Source organism: Pteropus vampyrus, unplaced genomic scaffold (assembly GCF_000151845.1).
Source record: "Pteropus vampyrus isolate Shadow unplaced genomic scaffold, Pvam_2.0 Scaffold462, whole genome shotgun sequence".
Classification (NCBI taxonomy): domain Eukaryota; kingdom Metazoa; phylum Chordata; class Mammalia; order Chiroptera; family Pteropodidae; genus Pteropus; species Pteropus vampyrus.
This window is the reverse complement of record NW_011889243.1, coordinates 600524-626302: the sequence shown is the minus strand read 5'-3', so window position 1 is coordinate 626302 and position 25779 is coordinate 600524. Positions and strand designations below refer to the sequence as shown.

The 25779-nt window shown below is 36.1% G+C and overlaps 1 protein-coding gene across 4 annotated transcripts in view; it reads left to right on the top strand.

Moving 5' to 3' along the window:
* Nucleotides 1-25779, top strand: part of EDC3 (enhancer of mRNA decapping 3) — a 63019-nt gene that overhangs the window by 9021 nt on the left and 28219 nt on the right. For all 4 annotated transcript variants that reach the window (XM_011382080.2, XM_011382078.2, XM_011382077.2 and 1 more), the window contains exons 2-3: nt 15993-16200; nt 18910-19229. In XM_011382080.2, the coding sequence (XP_011380382.1) occupies nt 16037-16200; nt 18910-19229 (484 nt within the window). In that variant the 5' untranslated portion in view covers nt 15993-16036. The remainder of the gene's footprint in view (nt 1-15992; nt 16201-18909; nt 19230-25779) is intronic.

The window sequence follows — 25779 nt, the reverse complement described above, 5'->3', positions numbered from 1 at the left end:
CCTCGACTCTGGCTTTCGCTCTCGCTCTCGCTCTCGCTCTCGCTCTCGCTCTCCTCTCACTCACTGTTTTGGGGTGATTATAATAGAAGGCAAGACCACCTTTTTGCCATCCTAAATCTGCAAGTTTTCTTGAAGTGCTTCGTTACCTGGAAGGTAACCTCCAATTGAGTGATTTTGGGATGGGGCAAGATTATATGGAATATCTTTCTAATTATTACATTACAGTACCATTATTTTAAATGTATGACTATCTAAACCCATCCAGGGAATGATTTGGTTTGAAAGAAATAGTTTTCTGCTCTGGTACATTGTAATCTGTTAAAAAGATGATTTTACCTCTTGACTGATTGAGGCTCTATCCTAAGAAAATAATTTAAGACAAGCACTAAATGAATTTGATCATTGCTGCATTAACTAAAATTGTGAAAGATGCAATTATCTGAAAGTCTAGTGAGAAGAAATTAGAAAACTGTGATATGTGAATGCAGTGGAATAGTATGTAGAACATGGAAAATATGCCTTTGCACTAAGAAGCTGGCTTTATGCCTTGGTTACAGGTGTGTAAAATATCCAGTATAATCTCTGGGTTGCAAATTCCCCATCTGTAAAATACGATAATATTGTCATGAAGGTAGAAGGAAAGAATGCCCCTAAAGTTTCAGTTTGTGACTGAAACATAGTAAGTGTGCAATAAATGCTAGCTGCTGCTGCTCTTCTTACACATTACGGTGGTAGGTGTGTAACAGCTGTGGGATTATATGTGTTCCATTCACCTCCTATTAATGGTGTATTTTTCCCCCTTATTGTTACCTACCATATTAAACCATCACCAGATTCAAACCACTACCTATATAGGTCTTGAATCCATCAACTTTTTCTTTCCCAGTTGATTCCACCTATTCCAGCTTACCATCATCTCTCAAATGGACTGCTCTAGTTGCATCCCAGCTGGTCTCACTGCGTCTTTTTTTAAGCTCTTCCAGTTTGTATTCTTTAATGGTGACTTTCGATGTGAAACCTTTTAATTTTGATGAAATGTAAGTCATCAAATTTTTTTTAATGATTAGTACTTATTTGTGTTTTGTCTAAGAAATCTTTCTCGATCTCAAGGTCACTAAGATACTCATGTTTTGTTTTTTAGTAGCTTTAGTTTTAGTTTTATGTTTAGATAGTTTGCTTCAATTTTTTTGTATCTGGAGTAGGATAGGAATAGAAAGTTATTTTTATCTCATATATGTTCAGTTGTTCTAGCACCATTTATTGAAAAATACTTCGATTTCTCCACTAATTTATCTTGGTACCTTGATCAGAAGTCAATTGACTATATGCATATGGGTCTATTTCTGGACTCCGTTCTGTTCCATTGATCTGTCTGTCTTTGCACCAATACCACACTGATTTCTATACCTTTAGTAGTAATCTTGACATAAGATAGTGTAAAACATCTAACTTTGCTTTTCTTTTTCATAATGATTTTGGCCTTTCTATTTTGCATTCCCATGTACATTTCATTTTTTTCCTGATAACATTTATTTATTTATCTTGCCAGTTTATTTATTTTTTCATACTTTATATACATAAAATTTTTAAAACTTTTTATTTTTTTTTCCTCCCTCCCCCTTCTTTCTGTTAACCACTAGTCCATTGTCCATGTCCATGAGTCTTTATTTGTCCTGTTCATTTGTTGCTTTTAGGTTTATATCCCACATATGTGATATCATGTGATTTTCAGTCTTTCCTGCCTGGCTTATTTCGCTTAGTATGATTATTTCAAGGTCCATCCATGTTGTCATAAATGGCAATATTTCATCTCTTCTTATGGCTGAGTAATATTCCATTATATATATGTACCACAGCTACTGTAGCCACTTCACTTGCTTCCATGTCCAGGCCATACAGTGAATAATGCTGCTGTGAACATCGGTGTGGAAATATCTTTTTGAATATGAGTTTTTAAATCTTTGGGGTAAATACCCAGTAGAGGGATTGCTGGATCATACGGCAGATCAATTCTTAGTTTTTTGAGGAAACTCCATACTGCTTTCCATAGTGGCTTCCCACCAGCAGTGTATGAGGGCTCTTTTTTCTCCGCATCCTCTCCAACATTTATTACTTGTCCTGTTGATTATAGCTATTCTAACAGGTGTGAGATGGTATCTCATTGTGGTTTTGATTTGCATTTCCCTAATAGCTAGCGATGTTGAGCATCTTTTCATATATTTGTTGGTCATTTGTATGTCCTCTAGGGAGAAGTGTCTGTTCAGGTCCTCTGCCCATTTATTTGACTGGATCATTTGTTTTTTTGTTATTGAGTTGTATGAGTTCCTTGTATGTTTTGGATATTAGGCCCTTATCGGAGGTCTTGTTTGCAGATATATTTTCCCATTCGGATGTTTGTCTTTTTACCTTGTCGATGGTTTCTTTTGCTGAGCAGAAGCTTATTAGTTTGATGTAGTCCTATTCATTTATTTTAGCTTCGAATTCCCTTGCCATTGAGGTCAAATTCATAAAATGTTCTTTAAGTCCAAGGTCCTTGAATTTAGTTCCTTTGTTTTCTTCTATGCATTTTATTGTTTATAGGTCTTATATTCAGGTCCTTAATCCATTTTGAGTTAATTTTGGTGATGTTAGACGACAGTCTAGTTTCATTCTTTTGCAGGTGGCTTTCCAGTTTTGCCAGCAACATTTATTGAAGAGGATTTTCTTTCTACACTGAATGTTTTTGGATGTTTGGCAAAAAATATTTGCCCATAAAAACATGGGTTTATTTCTGGACTCTTGATTCTGTTCCACTGATCCGTGTGTCTGTTTTGCTGCCAGTACCATGCCATTTTGATTACTGTCGCTTTGTAGTATAATTTGAAATCAGACAGAGTGATGCCTCCAGCCTCATTCTTTTTCTCAGGATGGCTTTGGAAATTCGGGGTCCTTTGTGCTTCCACACAAATCTGATGATTTTTTTTTTTGTTCCATTTCTTTAAAAAATGCCGATGATGGGGATTGTATAAAATCTGTATAATGCTTTAGGTAATAAGTTCATTTTAACTGTGGTGATTCTTCCAATCCAAGAATACGAAATATCTTTCCATTTCTTTGTATCTTCTTCGATTTCTTTTAATAGGGTCTTACAGTTTTCATTATATAGGTCCTTCACATGTTTCCTTAGATTTATTCCTAGGTATTTTATTCTTTTTGTTGCAATTGCAAAAGGAATTATTTTTTCCACTTTTTCTGACACTTCGTTATTAGAGTATAGGAACGCTATGAATTTTTGAATGTTGGTATTGTATCCAGAGACTTTACTGTATTTGCTTATTGTTTCTAGTAGTGTTCTTGTGGAGTCTTTAGGGTTTTCTGTATAGAGAATCATGTCATCCGCAAATAGTGACAGTGTGACTTCTTCGTTTCCTATTAGGATGCCTTTTATATCTTTCTCTTGTCTGATTGCATTCACTAGGACCTCCAATTTTATATTGAATAACAGTGGCAGTAGTGGACCGCCTTGCCATATTCCTGATGATAGAGGGAAGGTTTTTAGTTTTTCACCATTAAGTATAGTGTTGGCTGAGGGTTTGTCATATATGGCCTTTATTATGTTAAGATACTTTCCTTCTATACCGATTTTGTTAAGTGTTTTGATCATACATGGGTGCTGTATCTTGTCAAAGGCTTTTTCTTCATCTTTTGATATGATCATATGATTCTTATTTTTTAACTTGTTTATGCGGTATATCACATTAATTCATTTGCATACGTTGAACCATCCCCGTGCCTCTGGGATGAAGCCCACTTGATTGTGATGTATAATCTTTTTAATATGTTGCTGTATTCGGTTTGCTAGTATCTTATTTAGGATTTTTGCATCTGAATTGATGAGAGATATTGGTCTATAGTTTTCTTTTTTTGTGTTATCTTTACCAGGTTTTGGTATCAGAGTGATGTTGGCCTCATAAAATGAGTTTGGAAATATTGCCGCCTCCTTCGATTTTTTGGAAGAGTTTGAGGAGAGGAGGTATTAAATCTTCTTTGAATGTTTGGTAGAATTCATTACTGAAGCCATCTGGTCCTGGACTTTTACTTTTTGGTAGGTTTTTGATGCTCGTTTCAATTTCCATACTGCTGATCAGTCTATTTAGATTTTCCAGTTCTTGATTCAGTCTAGGAAGGTTGTATTTTTCTAAATACAGGTCCATTTCTTCTCGGTTATTAAATTTGGTGTCACATACTTTTTCTATAGTATTCTTGTATGATCCTTTGTATTTCTGTAGTGTCTGTTGTAATTTTTCCTCTTTCATCCCTCATTTTGTTTTTTTGTGTCCTCTTTTTTTTTTTTTTTTTTGTGATTCTAGCCAAGGGTTTGTCAATTTTATTAACCTTTTCAAAGAACCAGCTCTTTGGTGCATTTATTTTTTCTATTTTTTTTCTTTTCAATTTCATTTATTTCCACTCTAATTTTGATGATTTCTTTCCTTCTGCTGATTTAGGGTTCATTTGTTCTTCCTTTTCTAGTTTTTTAAAATGAAGCGTTAGGTTGTTTATTTTGGCTCGTTCTTGTTTTTGGAAGTAGTCCTGTACTGATAGGAACTTTCTTCTTATGACTGCTTTTGCCGTGTCCCAAAAGTTTTGATATTTGTACTCTCATGATCATTCATTTCTACGCATCTTTTGATCTCTCTTTTTATTTCTTCTGACCCAGTTATTCTTCAGTAGCATATAGTTCAGTCTCCATGTATTTGTGGTTCTTTCTGATTACTTTTTGCAGTTGATCTCTAGTTTCAGAGCATTATCATCAGAGAATATGGTTGGTATGATTTCAGTCCTCTTATATGTATTGAGGCTATCTCTGTGTTACAGTATGTGGTCGATTCTTAAAAATGTTCCATGTACAGTAGAGAAGAATGTATAAGCAGCTGTTTTGGGATGGAAGGCTCTGTAAATGTCAATCATGTCCTGTTGGTCTAATGTGTCATTTAAGGATGTTATTTCCTTATTGATTTTCTGCTTGGATGATCATATCTGACAGTGGGGTATTTAGGTCCCCTACTATGATAATGTTTTGGTCTGTTTTTTCCTTAGTTCTGTTAGTAATTGCTTTACTTATTTTGGGGTTCCCTGTTTGGGAGCATAGATATTAATAAGTTTTATGTCTTCTAAGTGCATGATTCATTATGAAGTGTTCTTCGGTATCTTTCTTCACCTTTTTTATTTCGAAGTCTATTTTGTCCAATATTAGTACTGCTACTCCCGCTTTTCTTTGAATGCCATTTGCTTGAAACATCATTTTCCACCCTTGCCCTTTGAGTCTATATTTGTCTTTGGAACTGACATGTGTCTCCTGGAGGCAGCATATGGTTTGTTTTTTAATCCAGTCTGCAACTCTGTGCCTTTTTATTAGTGATTTCAGTCCATTTACATTTAGGGTGATTATTGAAATATGAGGTATTCTTACAGACATTTTATCTTTTGCTTTTTGGTATCTCGGTGTTTTAATTGCTTCCTTGTCCATGTGTTTCTATTTTCTTTATTTTGGTTGGCTTTTGTGGGTTTTCCTTCTGGTCCTTGTTTTATGCTATATACTTTGGTTCTAAATCTTTGGTCTGTGGTTACCATTACAAATATGAAAAGGATAGTCGTATATGTACAGTCGTCCCTCTTCTTCTGTGTGTACCTTATCTCCATTCCCCTTTGTGAATTTGGATCTTTGAATCCTTTCCTTTTCAGTCATAGTCGTCTCATTTTGTCCCTATGTGTGCTGAATGTTCATTACTATCTTGCTATTGCAAATCTCTTTTTTTAAGCTTATAATGCCCTGTTCGTAGTAAGGGTTGCACTCCTCTGCTTTTATCAACCTGCTAATCACCTTATTCCTAATTATGCTTTTTTGTGTGTGTGTGATTTTGTTTTAGGTCAGCTGACCTCTTTCAGTATTTCTTGTAGTGCAGGCCTCATAGTGGAGAATTCCCTCAATTTTTTTATGTCCGGAAAGGTCTTTATTTCTCCTTCATATCTAAAGGAGAGCTTAGCTGGATACTTTATTCTTGGCTGGTTATTTCTTTCATTTAATAGTTTGAATATTTGATTCCACCACTTCTGGCTTGTAAGGTTTGTGCTGAGAAGTCGGACGGTAATCTAATGGGTTTTCCTTTATAGGTTACCGTCTTCTTTTCCCTGGCTACCCTTAGAATTCTGTCTTTGTCATTGATTTTTGATTTTTTTAATACAGTGTATCTTGGTTGAGGCCTTTTTGGGTTGAGATAATTGGATGTTCTATTGATTTCTTAAATTCCGAGCTCCAGCTCATTCCTTATATTTGGGAAATTCTCATCAACTATTTATCTGAAAATGCTTTCTACTCCCTGCTCTTTTTCCTCCCCTTCGAGAATTCCCATTATTCTTTTTCCTCTTCTGATGGTATCAGCTAGTTCTTGTATTTCTTTCATTATTTTTTATTCTTCGGTTTCTCTCTTCCTCCTTTTGATTTATTTCTAGATTTCTGCTTTCAGTATCACTGATCCTTTCCTCCATTTGGTCGACTCTATTTCCCAAGCTTGTTATTTCATTTTTCAGCTCTTGCAGCATGTTGTTTATCTCCAGAAGGTCTATTCAGTTCTTTTTGAGGGTTTCAGTTTCCCTGCTAAAGAACTCATTCTGCTCATCTAGTTGTTTTTCAATTCCTGAAATTGTTGATATGATTTGTTTCGGAACTCACTGAGTTTCTTCAGAAGTACCATCCTGAATTCTCTGTCATTTAAGTCGCATATTTCTATGTAAGCTTATTTTTTGGAGATTTTTCTCTTTCGTTCTGAGATGCCTTGCCACCTTGGTTGTTCATGGTGTCTAATGGACTATTTCACTGCCTGGGCATTAATGGAAGTGTGTTCTGCTTCCCTTCCCCCGCCCCCAGAAAGATTTGTTATATAATGATCCCTCGCTTGTTGCAAAGAAGGTGTTTTTCTTTTGGTTTCCAGTAGGTGGTGTCGAAGACTCTTGGATCTCTGCTTTATATAAAGTGTTAATAATGTCTTTTTTTTTCCTTATAGATATTTAATCATGCTTGCTACTCTCAGTCTCTATTCCTGTCAGTGTTAGTGACAGTTTCAGTAGCATTTGCTTAGATTCCCGTGGCACTCCGTGGTGTTCCATCTCGGATGGTATGGGGAGAGGGGCTCTCTGGGTTGAGAGTTGAGGGCTGCGGCTCAGGCTCAGTTTTACAACTGCAGCTGGTAAAAATCAACTTGTTTCTCTGCCGTCCCCGCTTTTCTCCCATCCCTGTTTTATGCCCTGATGATTGGGCACTGCTGCCAGCCGCATGGAGCTCAAAGCACTCTCAGGCAGGGCTGTTCAGGGAACTCGCTGCTCCTTCTCTCCTCCCTCTCCTACAGGGAGCTCTGGCTGTGAGAGGCAGCTTTTTTTCTCCCAATCCACCACCCAACACCTGGGGTTCTGACTTGTGGTAGCTCTTATGTGCAGATTCCACACTCAGACGTGCTGGTGTGCAGTTTGGGTGTTTTTTGTTGAGTTTTAGGTGTTCAGCTTGTTGTTTCAAGGGGAGACATCTGGGAACGTCTCTTACGGCGCCATGTTTAATCCAATCTCCCCCACATACATTTTAGAACCAATATTTTAATTTCTCCGAAAAGGCTAGCTGGGAATTTTATTGATATCTATATTTGATCCATAGATTATTTGGGGGAGAATTGACATTAAACTCTTCAGTCCGTGAATGTGGTACATCTCTTCATTTATTTAGATATTTAAAAATTTTTTTCTCAGATGTCTTTCTAGTTTTCATGGTAGAGATCCTGTACATTTTTCATTAGACTGATTCCTAAGTAGTTTGTTTTTTAATACCATTATAAATAGTAGTTTTAAATTTCATTTTTAGTTGTTTGTTGCTATTATGTAGAATATCTGTTTTATGCTGTGTGTGTGTCCTGTGCCTTTGCTAAGTTTATTTGTTAATTCTAGTAGGATTTTTTTTTTTTTTTTGGTATATTCCTTTGGATTTTCTGTAAACACAGTCTCTCGTATAATTTACAAACACAGTTTTACTTTTTCCTTTGCAATATTTGTGCTTTTTAGTTCTTGTTTTATTGCACTGGCTGGGACCTACAACATAGCATTAAATAGAAGTAGAAGTGGAAGTGGACTTGCCTTGTCCCAGTCTTAGGGAGAAAGGATTCATTATTTTATTATTAATATGATGTTAGCTGTAATTGTTTTGTAAAAGCCACTCCTCTTTTTGATGTCATGAATGGATATTAAATTGTGTCCAATTATCTTTCTGCATTTATTGATGTATTATCATACATGGTTTTCTCATTTATTTTGTTAACATGGTAGAAGACAGTGATTTTTTTAAGTTAAACTTTTTGTTTGAGATAACTGTAGATTTCATGCACTTGTAAGAAATTCTATATACCTTAGCTGGTTTTCCCCGTTGGTAACAACTTTCAAAAATATTAATGTACAATCACTACCAGGATGATGACATTGGTATGATCAAGATACAGAACATTTTCATTACCACAGAGATCCCTCATGTTGCCTTTTATAGCCATACCTATTTCTCTCCTGCCTCCACCCTTTTCCCTAACACCTGGGAACTGTAATGTCTTCTCTATTTCTATAGATCGTCATTCCAAGAGTGCTACACAGATGGAATCATACAGGATGTAACCTTTAGAGTTTGGCTTTTTTCACTTTTTCTTCATGGTTTTAATGTACCACAGTTTATTTAACCATTCACCCTTTGAAAGTCACCTGGGTTGTTTCTAGTTTGGGGATATTAGGAGTAAACCTGATATAAACATTCATGTACTCATGTACGGATTTTTGCATAAACTTAAGTCATCCTTTCTCTGGGATAGATGGCCAGTAGCACATTTTCTGGGTCTTTTAGTAGTTGCACGTTTAGATTTTTTTTTTTTTAAATGAATTGCTAAATTGTTTTCCAGAATGGCTACACTATTTAATATTCCCATCAGCAGTGTATGAGTAATCCACTTTTCCATACGCTTGTCAGCACTTGGTGCTGTCAACTGTTTTTTATTTTAGCCATTCTGGTGAGTGTGTAGTAATATCTCATTGTGGTTTTAATTTGCATTTCCTTAATGATTAATGATGAACATCTTTTCATGTGCCATCTGTGTATCATCTTTGTTGAAAAACTTTTTTCCCATTTTTGATTGGATTTTTTTTAAAACATTTTAGTTGCTAGCTCTCTGTCAGATATATAGTTTGCAAATATTTTCTCCCAGTCTGTAACTTGTTTTTTTTTTTATCTTCCTAAAAGTCTTTGCATAATAAAGGTTTTTAATTTTCAAGAAGTCCAGTTGATCAGTTTCTCTTTTTATGTATTGTGCTTTTGGTGTCAAGTCTTAGAACTCTTTGTCTCACCCTGGATCCCAAAGATTTTTCTTATGTTTTTCCTAAAAGTTCTGTAGTTTGACATTTTACATTTAAGTTTAGGATTCATTATGAGTAAATGTTTGTATAACTTATGAGATTTAAGTCAAGGTTCATTTTTTACTGATGGTTATCTATTTGCTGCAGTACCATTTGTTGTAAAAGCTGTTTTGCTGCTGTTGAATTACTTTTGCATGTTGTCAGAAAATGAGTTCAGTATGTTTGTGTAGGTCTATTTCTGGGCTTTCAGTTTTCTTCCATTGATTTATGTGTTTATCCTCCCACCAGTACCAGTCTTGATTATTATACCTATAAATAAGTCTTGAAATTGGGTAGATTGATTCCTCCCATTTTCTTGTAAAAATTGATTTAGCTATTTTAGTTACTTTGCCTTACCATACAAATTTTAGAATAATCTTTATATTAACAAAAAGTCTTGCTGGGATTTTGACAGGAATTGCATTAATTCTGAGTACTACTTTGAGAAGAAGCGACATACTTATATATTGAATTTTTCAATCCATGAACATGGTATGTCTCTTCATTTATTGCTTTGATTTTTTCATAAGCATTGTATAGTTTTCAGCATACAAATACTATATATGTTTTGTTAGATTTACACTTAGTATTTAATTTTTTGAGCAATTTTAAACAGTATTGCATTTTAAATTTCAGTTTCCATGTGTTTATTGCTAGTATGTTAAGATGGACTTTTGTATGTTTGTCTTGTATGTGCGACCTTGCTGAACTCACTTATTCATTCTACGAGTTTGTTTTGTAGACCTTTGGGATTTTCTCTGTAGACAATCATGTCATCTACAAATAGGAACAGTTTTATTTTTCCTTTCCAACCTGTGTTCCTTTTATTTCCTTTGCTCGCCTTATTACAAGAACTTCAGTGCTGTGTTGAACAGTAGACATCTTTATCTTGTTCTTGATCTTTTGGGGAAAGTATTCAGTCTTTCACCATAATTATAATGTTATCTGTAGGTTTTTTTTGTAGATGTTCTTTGTCAAATTGGTAACATTTTTTTGAGTTTTTATCATTAGTGAATGTTAAATTTTGTGAAATGCTTTTTCTGCATCAGTTGCTTTGATCATGTCATTTTTCTTCAGCCTGTAAATATGGTAGATTACATTGATTGGTTTTTGAATATTGAACCAGCATTGCATTCTTGAACTAAACCCAACTTAATTATGGTATATAATTCTTTTTATATACTGCTGAATTCTTTTGGTTGATATATTGATAGGGAGTTTTATTTCTACTCATGAGGGGCGTTCTCTAGTTTTTTATTTTTTTGAGTGTTTGTGGTGGTGGCGGTGGTGGTGGTTTTGCCTAGTTTTGCTATCAGGGTAATTTTTCTGCATGTATAGTGACAAAAATCCTATGATTTTCTTATTTATTTTGTTAATGTGGTGAAATGCATTGATAGAGTTCCAAAATTTCAAACCAACCTTGCATTCCAGGGGCAAACACCTAAATAATCATGATATATTTTACTTTTAAAATATATTGCTTCCTTTGATTTGTTAGTATTTCCTTAAGATTTTTGGTCTATATGTGTACAGGACATCGATTTATTTTTTCTGTAATGCTTTTGTCAGGCTTTCTTATCAGGGTTATGCAGGCCTCATTGAACGAGTTGTGAATTGTTTTATTCGCCTATTTTTTTGGAAAGTTTGTATAAGGTTGGCATTATTTCTTCTTTACATGTTTGGTAAAATTCACCTGTAAAGCCATGTAGGCTTGGAGTCTTCTTTGTGGAAAGGTTTTAAATTAAAGATTCAATTTTTTTTCTTGTAAATAAGTTTTATGTTTTAGATCAAGGGTCCACAACCCCTGGGCTGTGGACTGGTGCTAGTCCGTAGCCTCTTAGGAACCAGGCCATACAGCAGGTGAATGGCAAGTGAGCGAGCGAAGCTTTATCTGTATTTGCAGCCTCTCCCCAGCGCTAGCATCACCACCTCAGTTCCACCTCAGATCATCAGACATTAGATTCTCATGGCACTGGTTCTTGGTACCAAAAATGTTGAGGACCGCTGTTGTAGAGCATTTTTAGGATCACAGCAAAAGTGAGCAGGAAACACAGAGGCTTCCATATGCTCCCTGCCCCCACATAAGCATAGCCTCCCCAATTATCAACATACCCCACCACAGTGGTACATTTGTTACAGTCCATGAACCTACACTGACACATTCTTATCACCCAAAGTCTATAGTTTATATTAATAGAGTTCACTCTTCATGTTGTACTTCTGTGGGTTTTGACAAATGTGTAATGGCATGCATCTACCATTATAGTATCATACAGAATAGTTTCACTGTTCTAAAAATCCTCTGTGCTCTACCTATTTATCCCTCCCTATCCCCCAAAGCCCCTGGTCTTTTTACTGTCTTCATAGTTTTGCCTTCTCCAGAATGTCATATACTTGGAATCATACATTATGCAGCCTTTTCAAATTGGCTTCTTTCACTTAGTAATACCCATTTAAGTTTCCTCCATGTCTTCTCATGGTTTGATAGCTCATTTCTTTTTAGGGCTGAATGGTATTCCATTGTCTAGATATGCCATAGTTTATTCACTTACTGGAGGACATCTTTGTTTTGGCAGTTACGGATAAGGCTTTTATAAACATCCATGCTCATGTTTTTGTGTGGATTAAGTTTTTATTTCCTCCCTCTTTAATACCGCCCCCCCCCCAACTTCCACCTCTAACTCATGGATGTTGCCATTTCCCCTTAAGAACTGGATCTCTGCAGGTGGTATGTCCGCTCCCACACGCTTGCGGCGTGCACCTGGGACCTGGCGCACCCAGGGCCTGGTGCACCCAGGGCCTGGCGCACCCAGGGCCTGACACCCCTGGTACACTCGGGGGGCCTGACGCACCCGGGGTCTGGTGCACCCGGGGTATGGTCCATGGCTCCACCTGGGGCGTGAACCCAGGACCTTCTGCATGCAAAGCAGACGTGCTAACCACTACATGATGGAGCCACCCTGGACATAAGTTTTTGACTCTTGTGGGTAAATACCAAGGAGTGTGATTGCTGGACCATATGGTAAGGGTATATTTAGTGTTGTAAGGAACTGCCAAACTGTCTTCCAAAGTGACTGTACTGTTTTGCATTCTCTCTAGCAATGAATGAGAGTTCTTGTTGGTCCATTATCTTCACCAACGTTTGATGTTTAGATGTCAGTGGTTTAGATTTTGACCATTCTGTTAGGTGTTGTAGTGGTAGTATTTCATTTTAATTTGCATTTTAATCATGACATAAGATGTGGAGCAACTTTTCATATGCTTATTTGCCATCTGTGTATCTTCTTTGGTGAGGTGTCTGTCCAGATATTTTGCCCATTTTTTGAATTAAGTTGTTCATTTTCTATTGAGAGTTTAAGAGTTCTTTTATAAGTATTGAAAACCCAGAATCTACAACCAAGAATACTTTGTCCAGCAAAGCTATCATTTGGAGTCGAAGGACAGATAAAGAGCTTCCCAGACAAAAATAAGCTAAAGGAATTCATCAACACTAAACTAGTATTATAGAAATTATTGGAGGGACTTCTTTAAGAAGAAAAACCATTGAGGCAATTATAAGCACAGCATCTGTGGATTGCTTGCCGAATCTTAATAGGTGGCCCCAGAGGGGCATATGCTGGGGCTAAACTTGGCCTGCAGCTGAACCCCTCTCAGGACTGTGCTGCTGGACACCTACTATACAAAGTCACATTAATAAGAAAAGGAGACTTAAGGGCTTTGCTTAGTACATAGAAACAGACATGGACAGGCAGCCAGAATGGGAAGACAAGCAGAAAGCATATGAGAGAACAGAAAAGAGATCCAGGAATAATGGAGTCAAGCAATCAACAGATGCAGAGTTCAAAACACTGGTTATAAAGATGCTCAGTGAACTTAGGGGAAGTGTAGATGAACTCTGAGAACTTTAACAAAGAGATAAAAAACATAAAAATGGAAATTATAAAAGGGAACCAGTCAGAAATGAAGAGCAAACATATTATTTGAAATGAAGAATATATTAGAGGAAATCAACAGAGTGGATAAAGAAGAACCGATATAGAGGGTGGGGAAGCAAAAGACACTCAATCAGAATGGCAAGAGATAAGATGCCAAGACTATAAAAATAATTTAAGGAGCCTATGGAACACGATTAAATATAAAAATATCCATGTCACAGGGGTACCTGAAGGAAAACAAGAAGTTGAAGAGCTATTCGAAGAAATGACAATGGAAAACTTCCCTAACCTGGTGAAGGAAATAGACATACAACCCCAGGAAGCTCAGAGAGTCCCAAGAAAGAGGAACCCAAAGAGGCCCACACCAAGACACATCATAATTAAAATGCCAGAGGGTGAATACAAAAAGAGAATCTTAAAAGCAGCAAGAGAAAAGCAGTTAGTTACCTACAAGGGAGCACCCATAAGACTGGCAACTGATTTCTCAAAAGAAACTATGTAGGCCAGAAGGTCTTGGCATAAAATATTCAGTGTGATGAAACCCAGGATCTACAACCAAGAATACTTTATCCAGCAAAGCTGTCATTTAGAGTCAAAGGACAGATAAAGAGCTTCCCAGACAAAAATAAGCTAAAGGAATTTATCACCACCAAGCCAGTATTACAGGAAATGTTGGAGAGACTTCTTTAAGGAGAAAAAACATGTGTCAAAATGTGAATAAAGTATGGTAATAACTACACTCCTATCAACAAGTAATTCAGATGGAAAAGAGTTACATTCTCCAACCAAAAGATAGGGAAACTGAATGTATAAGAAATCAAGACCCCTACATATGCTGCCTACAAGAGACTCACTTTAGATTAAAAGATACACACAGACTAAAAGGAAGGGGATGGAAAAAGATATTGCCTTGATGGACCCAGAGGGTATTGTGTTGAATGAAGTAAGTCAGCTAGATAAAGACCACATGACTTCAGGTACATGTGGAATCTAAAGAACAAAATAACAAACAACAAAAACGGAAACAAACTCATAGATACAGAGAATATTTTGAGGGCTACTAGTTGGAAGGGGTGTTGGCAGGGACGGTGAAAAAGGACAAAGGGATTAAGAGGTACAGATGGATAGATACAAAATAGTCATGGAGATATAAAGTGTAGCATAAGGGAAATAGTCAACAATGTAAAAAGTATGTAAGGGGCAAGAGAGGTCCCTGATTTAGTGGGATGTCCACTTCGTGAGTTATATAGATCTCGTCACTATGCTGTGCAACTGAAACTAACATATTGTATGCCAACTATAATTAAAAAAAAAAACTCATTGAATTGTAAAGTGTAAATATGAGCAACTAATTGTTATACTTCAGTAAAGCTGTTGGTGGGAGGAGGAAGAGTTCTTTATATACTTTGGGTAACAGACCATCAGATATGTCTTTTGCAAATATTTTCTCTCAGTATATGGCTTGTCTTCTCATTGTCTTGAAAAATTCAGTATTTAAAATAGATATAAAGCTATTCAGATTTCTTTTTCTTTTTGTATCAGTTTTGGTAACTTGTGTTTCCAAGAATTTCTCTGTTTCATCTAATTGTCAGATTAACTGGCACAAAGTAATCTTTTTAAAGCCTGTGATGTTCCCTTATTTATTCCTGATATAGACAATAGGTGTTTTATCTTTTTTTTTCTTGGTTAAGGATTTATAAACTTTACTATTTTTAAAGAACTAATTTTGGGTTTTATTTATTTTTGTTTCCTAGTTCATTGATTTCTACTTTTTATTTCCTTTCTAATAACTGTAGGCTAATTTGCTTTTTTCTCTAGCTTTATAAGGTGGACTCTTCAATCATTGGTTTCAAACCTTTCTCCTTTTCTAGTATAATCATTTAAAGCTATAATTTTACTTTTAAGCACCATTTTAAGTGCATTCCATAAATGTATTTTCATTATCACTGAGTTTGAACTATTTTCTAACTTCCCTTTTGAGTTCTTCCTTGACCCATAGGTTATTTAAAAATGTCTTGCTTAATTTCCAAATATTTGAGAGTATTTGAGATACCTTATTATCAACGTCAAGTTGAATTCTTTTGTGGACAAAGAATATACTCTGATTTCAGTCCTTTGGAATGAATTGATACTAGTTTAAGGCCCAGCATATATTGGTTAGCCCTCCATGTGGACTTGAAAAGAATATATATTCTGTAGTTGGTAAGTATAGTGTTCTGTAATGCCTTCAGTCAGCTCTTTAAAAAAAATTTTGTCCAGAATTTATCAGCAAGAGGGTTAGTCTGATATGAGCTACTCTGACATTATCAATATTATTTTTTACATATTATTTGTGTATAATATAAACATACATAATGTATTCTCTGAAAGCATTCTGAAGTAAGAAATTAAAATTAATAGGTTATAAACAGGTTATAGTTTGTGTGATTTAATACTTGGGAAAATATTATCTTTATCCAGTATATGTGCTTTAAAGCAGTCGAATGATTTTTATGTATATTAAATGATCAGTTAAGGATGTGACAGAATGTGTGTTATTAAGCAACACCTGATACAGAGCCTGACATAATTCTTTACTGAATTTAATTAAAGATTTGTCTGTTTCTCAAGGTACACTGCCTAGTTTCTTTCCACGGTGGTCTCACATCTGAAACATGGCTACAGATTGGCTGGGCAGTATTGTGTCCATCAACTGTGGGGATAGCTTGGGTGTATATCAGGGAAGAGTGTCAGCAGTGGATCAGGTCAGCCAGACCATTTCTCTCACCCGCCCTTTCCACAATGGAGTGAAGTGCCTTGTGCCAGAAGTCACCTTCAGGTGAGTGTCCTGACTGATTCTTCCAAATCTAATTTGGTAGTTTGTGGAGCTTGAACCTAGGTCTGACTGCCAATATTCTCTTGCATAGGGCTGCTTTTGAGTAGAGTCTTGTCAGATGTGAGGTTTTGCGGTATTAGATTTTACAACCCTGCTGCCGTTTCAGCAGAGACTTCGTGTAATATCTTTGAGCTAATGATTTAGGGTTTGTAAAACATTTTTCTTATCTCTTACTAAGTGTGCAGTATTATATTATTTAAATGTGTCAAATTCAGAATAACCTTTCTGTTTTATGGTTTCACATTTTCTTTCTCAGTTTTGTATCGTTTGTGCTTTCTTAATCTAAGGTCTTTATTGATTTCCCCCCTCACAAATACATTTCTCTTTGGAGGTTTGTGTTATAATTTATCTGCAGAAGCACACTGTAGTGTGTGCCAGTAGAAGCCAGTAGCTAAAGTCCTTAGTTATAGGAATGTATTTTTCTTAGTGTTTGCCAACATATCTCAAGTTCAGCTGTTGTCTGCACATCCTTCTTTTCACCAGTTTGGCAGACTTACGTTTTAAAAAAAAAAAAAAAGTCTGGCAAGAGCTTCTTTGACTTTCTGAACAATACTCATACATAACCTTTTCTGTAGGTACGTCCATTCTTATTTCTTACGCCCTCTGAAGTCTCAGTAGAAAAAATACTCTTGGTGTCCAGGGCTCATTTTATCATGTATGCTTTTTATGTGCTATCCTTTTCTATTTCCTTTGAGACACTACTCCATCTTTATTTGTCTGTGGTTTCAACCTTTATACTGTCTCTTTCCTCTCCACATTCTAACATTCCCAGGCCTCCCCTGTAGTTCAAACACTCCCCCCCACACACACACTTGCATTTATAACTATCATTTCCTTCTCTTTATATGCATAATTTTTTTCAGAGCAAAATAGTCTGCCTTCATTTCCTTTGTGACTTCATTCTCTAGTCCCTCCTTACTCCACCATTATCTTTTTTCTAACTTTTCTAACTCATCTTGCTGAACTAGCTCTTGCCAAGGTTACAAATGACCCAGTTGACAAAGTTAGTGGCAGTGTCTCAATTATAATCTTATTCAAATGTTCCCTAACTGTTGAAATAGCTTCTTTTAGTTTTTCTAGTTCCTCTAGTCACCCTTTTGGTTTTTTTTTTTTTTTTTTGGTTTTTGTTTTTTTATGTATATTCATTCCTGTATATTTCTTTCTTTTTTCCCCAGGTTCCTTTTTTTCTACTCATGTCTTAAGTTTGGTGTACTCAAATTTCTATCTTTGATTCTTTTCTCATTATGTACTCTAGGCAATTTCATGTGTACTTTCTTATACATCAGTAAGACCCTAAATCTTTTTTTAGTAATAATAATAAACATTTATTGAATTCTTACTAAATATTAGACCTAATGATTCACATATATCATATTTATCCCCATAAGAATATTTATAAACTGTCATTGTTATTACTGATAACTTCTGTTTGTCTATACCAAATCTTTAATTTAGAACCACTTTCCGAGCTCCAGACACTGGTCATTTCCAGGTAGATATCCTACAAGATATCTTAAATTTAAGATTTTCAGACGTGGTGGTGACAGAAAGAAATCTAACTCTGAGAGATGAACTCACAGTATAAATATATAAATATATATATATATATATATATCTCTTACTGTTTAAAAAAAGAAAGATTTTCAAAGGTGAACTCATTATGTTATCTGCAGGTTTCTTCTTCCAAAGGTCTACCATTAGTAGATGACTAATGATACCTTTCACTCAAGTTAAAACTTAATCATAATAAATTCTTCTTTCTCTTTGATCCTCATGTTCACTTAGTCACCAAATACTGTGGATTCCAAATGTTTCTTGGTTTTACTCTCCCTCTTCCCTTTGCTTTGACATTTGCCCCGTTCATCACCTCTTATTTCTTGCCTGGTCTCCTAACTTGTGCTTTTGCCTCTAGTTTCTCCACCTTTCCTGTGGCCACTAGAAAAATCCAGTGTTGTTGTGATCTGGTCCCTCCACAGCTTTACCTCCTGATGGCCCTCTAACAAACATCCTTCCCTTTAGTCACATCATAACGTTTGCAATTCTTCAAGAGGGCCATGTTTTCTGTCTCTGAGCCTTGGCCTGAGATGCCTCTCCTGCTTGGCCAACTCTTACTTTCTCTGCCCACCCAGACTTGGTGTACATGTTTCATCCATCTCTGCCAAATTAACTTTTGTATTTTTCTTTTGGGGTCTCTAGTCTCCTGTGCACACCTTTGTTACAGTATTTACCACTTTTGATTGTCTTGTCTTTTCCGCTGACCAGATTGTGAGTTCTTTGTGGCATGTATTGCTTTTTATTTCTATATACCCTATTCTTAACGCAGGGCTTACTACACAGTGAGTACCCTATATGTGCCTACTGAATGAGCAAGTGAGTAAATGAATGAAAAGAAGCTATTAAACATTCGGAAACTAAGATCCTAATGACAGTTTTGTGATTCACAATAGGGCTCTTTAAAGGCCAGTGCTGTGTCAGTTTAATGTTGGTGGCTGTGCCTTGTCTTTAAGTGCTCTGTCACCTTTCCTAGTTTTTGCCTTTGATAACTCTTTGAAATACAGCCCCACAAAGGTGTAGCTGGTTGCTGTTGATTTCGGTTTCATTACTGTTATCATTATTGTAGTTTTGAGACTTGGATTCTTTTGTGTATTTCAGGGCAGGTGACATTACGGAATTAAAAATTCTGGAGATACCAGGTCCTGGAGAAAACCAGCATCTTGGAGACCTTCATCCGACAGAATTAGGCTCCTCTGGTGTTGGATACCAAGTGGGTATCAATCAGAATGGCACGGGCAGGTTGGTCAAGAAGCCATCCTCTTCTAGCAGTGCCCCTCAGAACATCCCTAAGAGGACAGATGCGAAGAACCAAGATGCTGCCGTTTCCCCCCAGCAACAGCAGTGCTCCAAGAGCTATGTGGACAGGCATGTGGAGCCCTTGAGTCAGTCCAAAAGTTTCCGTCGTCGGCACAACTCTTGTAAGTTGGAGCAAGTTGGTCTTTCTTCTTAATCTAATGTTTGAGGGCTGTAAGTTCTTATCCATTGCTGTTCTGTAAACAAGTCCTTTGTTATCCTAATAAAAAGGGATGCTGGCAGAGCGTCACAGAAATACAGCCTGGTTCTCTTGTTCCAGGGCTATTTCCTCAAGATATTAAGGGAAAGGAAATAAGCTGTTAGAGACTCACATTGGTTCCCTGCTCTCTCCTGCCACTTCCTTCCCTTTCTTCAAGAAAAGTCAGTAATCTGCCTAGAGTTCACATACACAAAAGTGATGTTGTTTCTAATCTGGTAACTGATTGTCATAGTGATGTCTGAGTTGAGCCTGCATTTGGGCTGTCCCAAGAGATTCTTGAATAATTTTTCTCTTGTGATTTGGCTCCCATCCTCAATTAGATAAGAGGAAGGGACTGGCCTAGATGTCTCTGTGACTTAACAATTTCTCACAAACTGACAATTGTCAGTTTGCTGTACTCACTGTCCCTACTGGCACATCCAGGAGAGCATGCACAGGAGTGTGTGTTGTTGTCCAGTTTTGTTTGGTACTAGCAAATTACTGAATGCCATTTTCTCATTATAGAACCATAGTTAATTCACTGGAATCTGGTATGCTCTTTTAACATATTCACTAAAATAATGTTATAATAGTGAGTTATAACAGATTCACTAGAACCTGTGCAGCATCTTTGTCAGGGGCAAACATTTTTAAATTTTGAAAATACCTGATTCCATGAATCAGCTATTGGAATTTCGATAATCAAAACAATGTATTTCAAGGCACTTTCCTTCAGTCTGCTTAAATAACTTTATAAATTGACAATGATTGAAATCCTGAGACTGAAGTTGAATTGTTACTTCTGTATCCTTTGAAAAACTGTAGAATGCTTGGCTAGAAAATGATCCTTTCCATTTAGACTTGCTTTATTCTCTCTTTAAAAAAACAAAAACAAAACTTTTATCTCTACTGAAAATATTCACTTATTTGTTAAAAGTTCAAATAGTCAAGCAGTTTAAAATCTCATGCACTTGGAGATAATCTTTATTAACAATTTAGGTATTATTTTTTCTACATATTTGTCTCCCTATCATTAACATCTTATCTTACATTAATATACATTTATTACAATTAATGAACCAGTATTGATACATTATTATTAATGAAAATCTATTTTTTATTCAGATTGCCTTGGTTTTTACCTAATGTCCTTGTTACAGGCTCCCATCCAGCATACCACATTATGTTTAGTAGTCATGTCTCCTCTTGGCTCTGATGGTTTCTCAGTTTCATTGTTTTTGGTGACCTAGACAATTTTGATGAGTGCTGTCTTGTATTTTGTAGAATACTCCTCAATTGGTATTTGATATTTTTCTTGTGACTAGAGTAGGGTTATGTGTTTTGAGGGTATAAAGTGCCATTTTCATCACATCATATCAAGGATATTTGCTTTCGACATGGTTTATGACTTTTGATGTTGACCTTGGTTGCCTGGCTGTGGTAGTGTGTATCAGATTTCTTCTGTAAAGTTACTCCTTTTCCCCCCTTTCCATACTGTGCTCTTTGGAAGGAAGTCACTATGAGCAGCCCACACCTAAGGAGTGGGGAGTTATACAGAGTATTTATATAAGTCATTTGGAATTCTTCTGCACCAGAGATTTCTCCCCCATGTATTTATTTATGCAATCATTTATTTTTATCAATATGGACTCATAAGTACTTATTTCATTCTTAGGGTTAAATTCAATACTGCTTTATTTTAGTGCTCATTGTTTCAGCTTTGGCTACTGTTAGCTCTTTCAGTTGGCTACTGTATCCCTTTGACATGCCCCTATCGCATGCACTTTGACATGTACTCCTTGTGGATTTTTTTCCCCCCAGTACTTCTTTATTGTCTGGTACTGCAAGATGCTTCAGGTTTATCTTCTGTGTTTCCTGTCCCAGTCCTAAATCAGCCATGTCTCCAAGGAGCCCTGTTTCCTTTTATTGGAGAATGGTGTTACAAATCATGATCTGGGTGCTAGGCGTACTCATTTGTACTGGTTGTTGCCCTTTCAGCTGACAGAGCAAGGAAATATATATGTATACTTAACCAGATTATATACACATACCTATAAATATTTGTGTCTGTAATCTTCTGTACTATATGAAGCTAAATATGAGTTTATAGTCATGTCTCCAATTTTAATCCAGTACCACGTGAATCATTCTAGCCTCCTCATCTGTAACCTCTCTGACAGTGAGAAACCTGTCTCTTAACCATCTGCCATCCATTGACTTAAATTACTCAATTCCAGTATTCCTGTATAGCAGTATCAGAATTGACCTGTGCCCCCGACCCCTTCATTGACTTGTTTCATACATTTATAACAAATTGTCACACTCTGCATTCCATCCTGGAGTCCTCCAGCCTCCACAGTGATGTTTTTTTAAAATATGCATACATTAAATCTCATTCATGGTGCTTTTAAAGTTTTTGGTTTGAATAAATACATAGTGTCTTCTATCCATCATTACAGTATACAGAACTGTTTCACCTGTTCAGTCCGTCCTTTTTTCCTTCCACAACCTATCTTTCTTGCCCCAGCAATGACTGATCTTTTTACCATCTCCATTGTTTTGCCTTTTTTCGTAGAATAGCACTTAAAATCATACAGTATGGTAGCCTTTTTAGATTGTCTCCTTCCACTTAACAATATGCGTTTAGGATTCATCCATGTCTTTTTGTGGCTTAATAGCTCATTTCCTTTTATTGCTGAATAATGTTTCATTGTATAGATGTTTGTTTATCCTTTTACCTATTGAAGGACATCTTGGTTGTTTCCAGCTTTTTGTGCTTATGAGTAAAGCTGCTATAAACATTTGTGTACAGGTTGTATGTGGACATAAGTTTTCAAATCAGTTGTGTAAATACCTAAGTGCAGGATTGCTTGATGTTATGGTAAAACTATCAGGTTTGGTTTTTTTTTTTTCTTTTTTTTTTTTTTTTGTTACTAACAATTGCAGCAACTCTTGAAAGAGTGCAGTTAACTTCAAAACAAATTATTTGGTCTTAAGTCACCTCTGGTATATTAAAAAGCGTAGTCACTCTCAAAAGTATACCCTGGTTGTTTCTGCTGCTGGCTTTTGCCATTTGGTCCATTCCCTTCTCCTAGATTATTAACTGCACAAAAATAAAATAAAGAGGTCATGGGCAGAAAAATGTTATTCTCTTTCGGAGAACTTCTTTTGAATCCAGATTAGAGTGGAAAATGTCTCTGGTCTGGGAATTTGATCATGAAATGTGGCTCAGAATTGGTTTGTGAAAGAAGATAGAGTTACATCTATTTATATGTTCAGTGAGCCCTGTAAAATGAACAGAAAGGTCTGCCAGAGGTTGACTTACTTAGCATTTCTGTAATATTTTAAGGATTCCAAGTAAATAGATATTTTTCCTCACCACAGTTGTAATGTAAGTTATCAATGTTTTCCTCGTTGATGAAAAAATGGAGATTAAGTATTTTTTTCATTAAAAATCTATAAATAAAATTTCTTCTGGTATATGTACATTGATGTTGAGACTAGTAGATTGATAAAGCTATAGGAATATAATCTCTTCAGTTCTGATTTTTAAGTGTTCTTTCAAGGTTTGTAATGAATTGTTGAATGATTTGTTGCTTCTAGTTATCTAATCCAATATTAATGAGTTAGCGCAAGCAGATTTTAATCTCTTCCTTTAGGTGTGAGGGGACAGTTATAAAGAATAGTCTCTATGTTCTTGGTCGTTGAACTGACCACTCAGAATATTTTCAAGTAGATGGATGGAACATCAGTCCCAGGGAGCAGAGGAAAACCGCTTGAGGTCTGCTAAGGGTACAAGTTTGTGTGTGGTCTGTTCAGTTTGACAGCCCACCATCTGAGGTCAGAAAGTTGTTTTTTGCCAAGTTTCATAGTCCTACTGAGGTCCTGCTGTGACTTCTTAACCTCTTTGAATGTGCTTCATTTTTCCAACAGACTTGAAAATCTTGGTGCTGCTGCTGGAGCCCAAGAGTTGACATTACCAGGGCCTAGAATTGGGGAGTTGAAAAGAAGGTCCCAGATGTTTTCAGGTACCTCCTCATGAAGCCCATTGAATCTGGCACTAAAACATTTGCAATTTGACCTTCAGGGTTTTTCCCATTAGCTTACGTGCTCCTTGGAAAGTTAACGTGAGAACACAGGTAACTACAGAACAAAGTAGGTAGTATAAAGTAAGTGCTAGATGAATGGTGCCCACACTGCTACAAGTTGTCTGATGGTAGTGATTTTTCAGCTGGAGTTATCAAATAAAAATGAGAAATAGCTTAAAAGTTTATCAGTAGGTATGGTATATATATCAATATTGTGTCTATAATTTACGCAGCCATAAAAAATATTTGGAGAAGTCTTTTATGAATCAGGAAGAAGCTCCTAAGCAGGAAAGCAGGATACAAAACTTCATAAATGAGAGATGCATATTTTTGACTGAAAGAAAATACATCAGAATGTTAAGTGAATATCTGTAATTTTCTATATATTTTTTGCATTATCTCCTATGGACATTTATCAACAAAAAGATAGTTTTAAAGAAGGAATACTTATTTCCTGATGCTTTCGAATTGTTTTTTTTTATTTGTTTGTTTACTATTCTGCTTTGTCGAATAAGTTTTTTGCTTTTGCCTTGTATGCTCATTTCTAGACATGATCCTCTCCACTAGTTCTTTTAACTTGGCCTGGGTCTATCAGTTACATGGTTTCTCTACTCTTGTTTCCACTTTTTATATGTGGAAATAGTGTGGAATTGGGAATCTGACAGATCAAAGTTCATATCCTAACTATTTATTAGCTGTGTAAATTTAGAGCACTCTTAGTTTCCTCATATGTAGAATGGTTAGGTTTAATCAGGTTTTGAAGACAAACTGAGATAATGTATATATTAAAGCCTGAGATGGTGCCAGGCACATAGGTTCTGCAAGATAACAAGTGGGGAGTCCTTAGTGTCTTTCTTCTTTTACTCTCAACTAGTAATTAACTATAGACAATAATAACCATCCTAAAGTATTTTCACTTTTCCCTAATACCTTTTCAATACCTTAGAGTATTATAAGAGTTAATGAAGTAATCTTTTTGAAAAAGCTCATGGTAAATGTTAGAGTACTAAACAGATTATACCAGTTAGCATGCTCTGATTGTAATAGAAAACCCTACTCAGTGGCTTAAATAATCAAGAAGTGTTACAGTAAGTCAGAGGTTGGACATTTCCTGGTATAAGACATCAGGGCTTCAGCTTTGTTTCTCTGAAGCTCTCCTTTGTGTATTGGCTTTGTCCTCAAATTGATATTTGGTGGCTCCATCAGTTCCATGTGTCTAATCAAGATTTAACAGTCTTCAAAAGGAGAAAAGGCACCATCTCTTCCAATGTATCATCTTTAGCATAGTTTCTCAACTTCAGTACTCTTAATATTTTTGGCCAGATAATTTTTTTTGGTAGTGTACTATCCTGTGCATTGTAAGATGTTTAGCAGCATCCCTGGATTCTACCTGCTAGATGCCGTTAGCCCCACCAACCACCACAAGTTGTAACAAACAAAAATGTCTCCAGACATTATCAAATGTTCCTTAGGAGGCAAAATTGCCCCTGATTGAGAACCAGGAGTTCTTCAGGAGTGAGGAAACTTTTATTAGAAACTGCTGCAGGTCTCCCTCCTCTTAGCCGCTGCCATATCATATCTTCTTGGCCAGTACTGCTTCACATGCCCATACTTAAATCAGGTATTGGAATGAGTACCACCATGATTGAGTTAGAAATTAGTCACCTTCTTCGGCTGAGAGGAGGGTATCTACGTGAACAAAAGTAGGTTTGGTTGTGAGAGTAGAGGGGTCTGGATGTTAGATGGGCAGCAACAGTTGTCTGCTAACAGGGCAAAAAACATTCACTCTAACATTGTTTGCCTGTGGCAAGGGCCTACTGAAAGTGCTATGTTGGAAAATGCAGGCGGTTTGACTATTGGGTTTGTAGGAGTGATTTGGAATGATAATAAGGGGGTGAGTATAACATAACTGGGGTTATGTTGATGTGTTCACTGTTGATTCTCCAGCACCTAGCACAGATCTCAGTAGATAGCAGATGCTTAATGAGAATTTTTCGAATGAATGCATATAGAAGATAGCCTATCACAATACCTTGTGAGTGAAATGGTGTTTTGGATTCAGTGAACAGTAGCGTGGTTATAAATGCAGTTGGAAGAAATGAAGAGACTCATGTAGACCACTCCCTTTCTTTTATTCCAAATAAATGTATTCTGCTTCAAAAGAATTATGCTTTGACCTAAGTAGTGCCTTAAAATAAGCATAAAGTATTTGACTCATAATATATTATTTCATTAGGTTTCTTGTACTTCCTCCTTCAGGATAACCAGTTCTATGACCTCTTGATTTGGCTCATCAGTTTATTGACTTTGTTTCTACATATTATATACATTAGATATGAGACATTAAAAGTACAAATTAAAAAGGATTAGGTAAACGTGAACTATATT